The 8522-nt window shown below is 36.4% G+C and overlaps 1 protein-coding gene across 1 annotated transcript; it reads left to right on the top strand.

Annotated features, from left to right (window-relative positions):
* The first annotated feature begins 6305 nt into the window (after positions 1-6305).
* Positions 6306-8270, top strand: LOC127946963 (metallophosphoesterase MPPED2-like). The gene is made up of 3 exons (XM_052543816.1): positions 6306-6497; positions 6640-6753; positions 7145-8270. Exons 1-3 carry the CDS (start codon positions 6476-6478, stop codon positions 7261-7263), a joined length of 255 nt encoding a protein of 84 aa, XP_052399776.1. The 5' UTR covers positions 6306-6475; the 3' UTR covers positions 7264-8270.
* The last annotated feature ends 252 nt before the right edge of the window (positions 8271-8522 follow it).

Here is an 8522-nt window from a genome sequence, read left to right as displayed (position 1 = left end):
GTGCTTTTTGTTCCAACACATCCTGGTGCTTTGTTGAGAGCCAGGATCAAAACGTGAGGCCGACCCCAATGTGCCCCTCCAAGTGCATGCTCGCACTGGGCCTCTCCTGACCTTCCTGACCCTAGGCCTCAGCTATCAACGAGGTCATTTACACGGCTTCATTCTTCTTCCCTACAAAGTGCTCGGTCAGGCTTGACTCCCGTATGGCCCAAGGTAGAAGACGAGCCTGTTTTATGTCTGTTTATTTATCCGTATTCCCTTTCATGGCGGCAGTCACATCAGGACATTGACCTTGACTTGATTACTCTTTACAAATATCCCATATACCTTTGTATGCTTAACCAGAAGATCTAATAGAAGCGAGGCTATCTTGCATAGCTTGGCAACCACTATCCTGATTATGCCGCGTTTGGTAATCCTGCTTAAGATACACCAGATATCCACTCCGATTTGTGTCTTGTGTGTATTTGTGTATATATATATATATATATATATATATATATATATATATATATATATATATATATATATATATATATATATATATATATATTCCAGCTTGCAGCTGTGATTGGTTTGATTAACGTCTAAGTTCGGCTTTTGAAAATCAAAGACTCTTTAATCCTCTTAGGAAAGGCAGATAAGTCATGTGACCCCAGTTCCTCTTGGGAGAGTGTTTGCAAGGCCAGGCTTTAATAGATAGTGGGGGTGTGTCTCTGTTGCTGCCATAGAAACTGTATCACTGCTACATTATTATTATATTATGCTTGATATCGTGAATGAATGATCAGGGATGATATAAAGGTCGTTTGTTTTTCAGGACAGTCAACAAAGCTGTTTATCAGCATTAGGACGGATAATAGATAGGAAGTGTAAGGCTTTCTCCTTGTGTGCGGACAGATCAGCGTGAAGCTGATAGCACTAATTACTTGATGATAGTATTGGTAACATGTCTCCACCACTTTATGCTTATTCTGATTGCGCCCACCAGTTTAGGAAATGGCTCAACTGGTTTAAAGTGTGAGGTCAGTATAGGATTTAATACTTATTCAGCAAACATGCATTGATCAAAAGTGACAGCAAAAGACAACACAAAAGATCTCTATTCTATTTCTTTCCATTCATCAAAGAAAAAATTTTTCAGTACTGACGATAATAAGAAACATTTCAATGCAGCATATTTCGGTTTTCACTTCTAGAGGATTTCATTCTCACTGGCAAGGATGAGAGAAATCTAAACATTTTGAGAAGCACTGATTTTAGTGCACCCATGAGATCTGACAGGCTTGTTATAACATCTTGACAGCATAATGTGCTTTTAGGGGCCGTTTCTCAGTAGTGTTGATTCTTGAAGACCTGCTAATGAATATTAATTGACTCATTTGAATTGCCTGAATTAAGGTGCTGACAAGTATCTACAACAGTCTGATGCTTCTCATGATTTCACCTTCATCTATCCACAGTGCGATGGCTTTCACATGTTCCCCAGGCATGGCCTTGTTGTTGATGGCATCACACTCTTCCAGTTGAGACATATGCTTGTTGTTCCTTAGCTTGCCTATGTTTTCATTTTTTTTTTCATTCATCGCTGACCTTCATGGAAGAAACGTAGAACTAACATACTGTGCGTAAATGAAATTACCCCATCTATCCTCTCAGCTATCAACAGAAGCCTTCGTAGAAGCAGCTATTTTCTCTGGCTCCTGCCGACAAGCTACCTGCTCACGTCACTGATTGTAAGCTGACCCCTGGCTTGAAGGTGGCATCATTTGTCAGTGGTAATTAAAAGCTGACATCTCCTCCGCTGGGCCTGATGATGGCTGGCGGCGGTTGCGGTACCAGGCAGGGAGGATTGAGAAATCGAGGGGGGATGGAGGGAATAGTGAGGGCACGGTGAAAGAGAGAGAGCGATGGACCGACTAGAAAAGAGGTCAGATGTTATTAGTAAGCAGGCTGTACAGAAATATGTCCACCATGTAGAAGTTTCTCTCAAAAATAGATCTATTCACAAGCTTTAATAGTCGAGTGGGCCTTGTTTCTTTTATTTCAATCTCCCATTGGAATAAATTACATTTTAATATATTAGGATATAAAATAGTTATTTTAAATTGTAATATATTTTTTATATTGCTGTTTATACTTTATTCTTGATTTAATAGACGCAGTCATGATGAGAATAAAATACTTATTTAAAAAGCCGAAACCTTTGAATAGCAGACGTAATGTATATTCTGACCAAGCTTTACCAAAATTGTGGCAGAAAAAAAAAAAAAGGTTGTTTTGGATTCATGAATATTGAAAAACGTTTGACATTTGGAACATATTAGAAGGAATATTTAATAGATTTGTTTTCAAACTTGCTCTGGGTTGTGTGCTGCGTGGTACCTTCACAAAATCACACTAGACAGGATATCCCAGCAATATCTCATTTCCTCTCTACTCTCATTTCTCTTCTTGTGCCACGTCCATCTTGGCTTTCTCTCTCCTGGCCGTTGATGACCTTCTCCAACATCACTTTCGCAATCACACATCTTTCTCTGATCCCCCTCTCTTTCGCCGTCCTGCTGTCAGGGGCAGATAAATAGTTCAGTAATACTTTTTGCATGTGAGGTGTTTGAAGGACTGGGAGGCCTATGCATTAGAGTGGCACACTGATTCCAAAGTAAGCACCAGGTGTTGTGTCTGGCTCTTAACTGAAGCTCAGACTGCTTCTGTGTACCACTGTGTCCAGGTCACTGAGAGTTGTGCTGACGCAGCCAAAACAAACACACGTGCAGACACAAATATATACTATCTCTGTACTGTGCTGTTTCTGACAGTAGGCCCCAATTTGAAATTGCGAATTGAAAATATGCCTAATGGAAATGCGTCAACTTTACGAAACGCCTATATATCGCGAACATTTTTTTTATGCTCGCATAAGGTTGTTTTTTTAGCAATGCAAAAAAGGAATAACTTGCAATGGAAACGTTTTTTTTCTGCATTAACAGGTCACATGGCATACGTTAAAAGTCATATGATCATTCCTCAATGTACTAACCTCCAAGAAACACTTCATGTGTGACTACCGTTAATGCTTAGACTATTTTACACTGCAGCGCGTTACAGCTCTGAAACAGCTATGGGAGCTGATCGCCGGTACTCTAGTAAATGTTTTTTGTTACCAGTTGCTCAATGGGGCACTGCTTCTGCCAAGATACACGCATACCATAAATATTATGGCAAGTGTAGCCAAAATCTGTTAAAATCCCATCCAAAATCTGTTCCCATGACTTATCGCGAGAGGGGAAAACACTGTCATTTCGCAATACTTTTTTATAGACATTTATAAAATATCGCCAAAGTTTTGCGCAAATCTGTTATGGAAACGTGCCTACAGAAAGCTTTCTTTTTCTCTTTCTCACTGCTTTTTTTTTAAGATTTTCCCCCTATTATTATTATTATTATTATTATTATTATTATATACGTTTTTATAATGTATTAATGATATTAATTCACCAAAAAGGTTTTGGGTTCATTTTTTTTCCCTTAAAATTTTTTTTTAAGAAAATAATACAATTATATTAATTGTAATTATTTGTAATAATATTTAATGATATTAATTATATTGAAAATTCATCCAAAGGGTTGTAAGTTAATTTTACATGAAAAATGTGCTAAAATTATTTATTTCAATATTTTTGCAATACTTAAATTTATCATAATAATTAAAACCTGAAGTAGGTTATTTTGCAATAATTACCATCTATGCATTCTCTCTTATAACTCAGCTGTTTACCAAATAAAAAGGGACAATTAATATTGATGTTGAGATATTTATGTTGAGATCTATGAGAGGCATGAAACTAGCACAGTGTTTGAAATCAGTCATTAGGGACAAATGTATAAAGGTTGAAATTTGGATTGACCAAAATCTAGTATTCCAGTATAAATTTCCTTTATTTGTTCTCTGTCTGTGATCGTAGTTTTTATTTGTTTGTCAGGAAGCAATCATATCTCATTGTCGACTAGCTTGATGTATGGATGAAAGCCTGACTCGGGCACTGACATTTATGTTGTGAGTTAAAGCAGACGGGTCTGAGTATGTTTGCAGGAAAGCCAAAAGGGTTTGAGAGATTGTACCCAAGAGTATCAGCCTGGTGCACAGTCTTCAAAAGCGACCACTCGCATTTATTTGCCTTCCCATCATTCATCCACGGACAAGCCCAGCTACCCAAAGTACACACACTTACACCGAGACCTCAGCAGCCATTTCCTGTGTTCAGGCTTTATTTCAACCACTATCAACTCCATTCAACTCAAATCTATGAAGAAGCGCTAATGGATAGACAAACAGTGGATAATGCTGAGTCTATGAGAGCAGTCTGTGATGATGGATGTTCAGTGTCAAATCCATAAACGACTGTGCTCTTTAGGTTGAGTTAATGATGGAGGGTGACAGTAAAGTGACAGCTTGTATTTGAATGTTTGCTTGCATATTTGTCTTAAACACAAAATAATTATTATTTGGTAATAATCAGTGCAAATCCAGGATAAGTCCTAGACCATGTTCTAACCAGGAAATGTTGTTTTTGCTAGTAATTTTTAAATAATTAAAATAAAGCTAAAATAAAATATGAAGATAAAGAGAAATTAGCTTAAAATGTGGCTTTGGAAAATAAGTGAACTGAAATAAGTTGAACTGAAAAAAAAAAAACTATAAAAAATATTATAGAAAAACGAAACGATATAGAAATATTAATAAAACAAAAAACTGCACAAAAAATAACTTGTACTAAACTGAAAATATTTAATCTATTAAAAGTAATACTAAAATAACACTGGATGCAATAAAATGATAAACAAATGCTGTATTTTCCATATAGCCTACAGTTTTTTTTTTATTAACCAACAGCAATGATTGACAATGCTTGGTTCCTATTTCTATAGCATCGCTGCGTGTAACCCCGCCCACAGTGAATCTCATTAGACCATATTGGTCTGCTCTACATAATTTTATATTAAACATTTACAAAGTTGGTTAATTGGCAGTTGTTTTGTGCAGCTTCTTGTAGCATTTTTGCCATCAAAATGGGCACATTGGATTGGTTACTGATTTATTTATTTAAGTTTTGAGTGCATTTTAAATAATTTTGTAACAATTCAGCAATTCTGTCTTTCATTTTTTTTTTTTTTTTTTTTTTTTTGCGAACCTTATGTCACATCTGATTAGGAAATGTATTTGGAGAACAACTTTTTTATTTGACAGACCTTTGTTTTTTCAAGGTTTAACTGGGTCTCTAAGTTTATTTGGCAGATACTGTATTTTAAAGCAACAGCCATGCTTTTCCATTTCCCCCTCTAAATCCATTTTCATTCTCTCTGTAATGGGTTTTCAATTCTCGGCACCAGGGTTTTTATTGTTATTCTAAGGTGGTACAAGTGCCTGCGCCCTAGTCCCTCGTCTATTTCAACATAATTCAGTGACTGAAAAAGAAGATCCAGGCCTCAGGTCTCGAGAGAACATGTTATGAAAACCCTTTCCCCCTCTAGTCTTAACCTTCTGCTTCTCAGAGGCTCTGACTTTGTCAAGTGCTCCTTGTAAAATGACCTCTGGACAGCTGGGCATTTGAGTTCATACATATATGTATGCCTGTGAGTATGGGTAGAATCAAGCTCTTTTAAGATTCATTAATGGGAATAGCTGCTACAACAAATCTCTTTAGTATTAGTAATCGCATCCTTTCTAATGCTTCTTTCATTCCATATAGTCCTATGTAAGAATCCTCTCATAATATGTGCTGAATGCTGCTGCAGACGTTGCTCTCCGAAGCGCTTCCAACTCTCATTTGTCTGCACTGTCTCCATCCATCACCCAGCTCTGCTTATCAGCATGAGGTCACTTCCTGCCCTCTCTACCAAAGGCCTACATTTAGCCCTGGCCCTGCGCAGGCTTGAATAGCTGGGCAAGATACTTGGCCCTTATCAGACGGGGTCTGAGAGTGGTAAATAAAGGTCTGGCCCGGGTTACCGCAGGCTGTCAGCAGGCCCATCCCAGAGGGGAAATAAAACTCTTATTAACATGCTTCTGCTCATTGGTGCTGACAGCTTGAACAATCTGCCTCCTCTGCAGATGACCTCTGCGATCCGCCGGATGCCCTGATGGAGGCTGAAATGAATAGCTTGAGTTGTGCCATGGCCTCAAATCTGATACTGCAATACTCCGAGGCGTTTTTGTACTTTAAAAAAAAATGTATGCAGCTTACCAAGTGGTCTACTTTGAAAATTCTCTTTGATAATACGGTCACGTTCTGCACATGTGTGTGTGAACAGCATGCAGGCATGTTTATGATGAATTCGACATTTATGAAGTGTATGAAATGCGAATGTCTGCTCCCACAGGACCCCGTGGTTTAATGGATGGGGCTTTAACTTACCTCGCGGCCAGTCTCTCCTCGATAAGTGGAACCAGATCCCTGAAGATGTGGATGTTCTTATGACACACGGGCCTCCTCTGGGTAAGCATTGAAATGTGAATGTAAATGTAGATGTTGAGCATGTATACATCAGTTTGTGTCTGCGGATGGACTGTTGTTTTTTTTAAAGTCATCATAAATGTGATGATACACCACTAAGGATGTGATTCTGGACTTTTTCCAGGGTTCAGAGATTGGGTTCCCAAAGAACTTCAGAGAGTTGGCTGTGTGGAACTACTCAACACCGTACAAAAGAGGGTCCGACCCAAACTCCACGCATATGGGGGAATCCATGAAGGTATATATAAAGTGTGTGTGTCTATATATATATATATATATATATATATATATATATATATATATATATATATATATATATATATATATATATATATATATATATACTGTGTATGTGTATATATATATATATATATATATATATATATATATATATATATATATATATATATATATATATATATATATATATATATATATATACTGTATATAGACACACACACACACTTAGAAATCTTATTTAAATATTTGTTTAATCAAATTCAAGAAATTCATTATGTAATATTAAAAAAAATAATATAAATTGTAATACGTTTAAAATAATATTTAAATGGATGAATCAAGTATTTAAGCATTTTATTGTATAAAAATGTTTTCTTTCTCATTCTCAGGTTACGGCATAATGACAGATGGCTATACAACATTTATCAACTCCTCCACATGTACAGTCAGCTTCCAGCCTACCAATCCTCCAATCATATTTGATCTCCCCAACCCAGGAAACTCCTGAGACTCATTGGAGCCCCGCCCGCTTTTTTCTACATAACTCTTCTCTACTTAAAAGTACTAGTCTTTTTGTACTGCTTGTATTTAAAAATGCATGGAAATGAAATATTTTTTAAAGTCGGATTGAAGCCGACACCGTTTGAATGAATATTGTAGGTGAATTCATATTTGTAACTTGTTTGCATCAGTTGCCTTTTGATTTTCCTTTTTTATTGGTCAGGATCTTAAAAAGTGCATTATAAAGGTACTCCTAAAAGCATCAGCAATACTTGATCATGTCTGATTTAATATTAATTGTGCTTTGTAAATTTAATATAACTTTATTTAATGTCATGAACTCCTTGTGTGGTGTATTGTTGAAGGGTCCAGTGAGTCTGATATTTATTGCTCCAATCAGACTTTGCACTTTTCTAATCAAGAAGACACATCTTTATCTACCAGGCCATTAAACACCATAAGACACATTTTTCCTCTCAACATAAAAAACGGTGGCACAGTTTGTCAAAAGATGGAAGTGATTTTGTGTTGTGAATTGAATTTTGCATTATCGCTGTGCTGCTTTTGTCCTTTACGTAGTTTAGAAGAGGCTGAATGTGCAAATTCTCCAGATCATAAAGAAACCTGGTCTGGCTTTGCATTTAGCACATATTAAAAGTGGACGAGATCTTTCAATATGACTATAGAAATATTACAATCTGCGTCGGAGATAAATTTGATACCTCCCTGAAAAGTTTCAAACCCAATTGTTTATCCTAGATTTGAAATGCCTTCACATTCCACTGGTTTCAAAACTGGAAAAAAACATTACACTAACCCCTTTCATTTCTCATTGTTGTAATGATGTGTATTGTATATTTCACAGTGGATCTGCAATCGTTTGAGCACATTTTTAAAAAAATTTAATTTCTGCTATTGTAAATGCTTTCTTTATATGTTTTGTGACCCTTTTTTTATCCATTGTGACATTTAGCCAAGTTTATATGCAAATAAAACGGCAAGATTTGTATCTGATGTCATTAATCTATGTCTTTCAAATCGGTCAAAAGAAATATCAACATTTACACACCCCCATGTCATTCCAAGCCTGACTTAGTTTTCTGTGGAATATAAAAGAAGTTTAGAAGAACGTATTGAGCGGGGGTTTTTTTTTCTCACACCAAGTGAATGATGACCAAAGCCTGTCAAATACCAAAAAAGGTATAACAAATAGGCCTACAAGTCTTGAAAACTAATGCTAGCTGTGGTGACGAAATGAAATAAAAG

Source organism: Carassius gibelio, chromosome A25, assembly GCF_023724105.1.
Source record: "Carassius gibelio isolate Cgi1373 ecotype wild population from Czech Republic chromosome A25, carGib1.2-hapl.c, whole genome shotgun sequence".
Lineage (NCBI taxonomy): Eukaryota > Metazoa > Chordata > Actinopteri > Cypriniformes > Cyprinidae > Carassius > Carassius gibelio.
Note: the sequence above shows the minus strand (reverse complement) of the source record. Positions and strands in the feature narration are given on the sequence as shown.

What these genes read in the sequence shown, in the direction of transcription:
- LOC127946963 (XM_052543816.1), top strand. Translation starts at nt 6,476, where the DNA reads ATGACACACGGGCCTCCTCTGG. An exon ending in GACACACGGGCCTCCTCTGG is followed by an intron (nt 6,498 to 6,639) that starts GTAAGCATTGAA and finishes GACTTTTTCCAG; the next exon opens with GGTTCAGAGATTGGGTTCCC. An exon ending in ATATGGGGGAATCCATGAAG is followed by an intron (nt 6,754 to 7,144) that starts GTATATATAAAG and finishes TCTCATTCTCAG; the next exon opens with GTTACGGCATAATGACAGAT.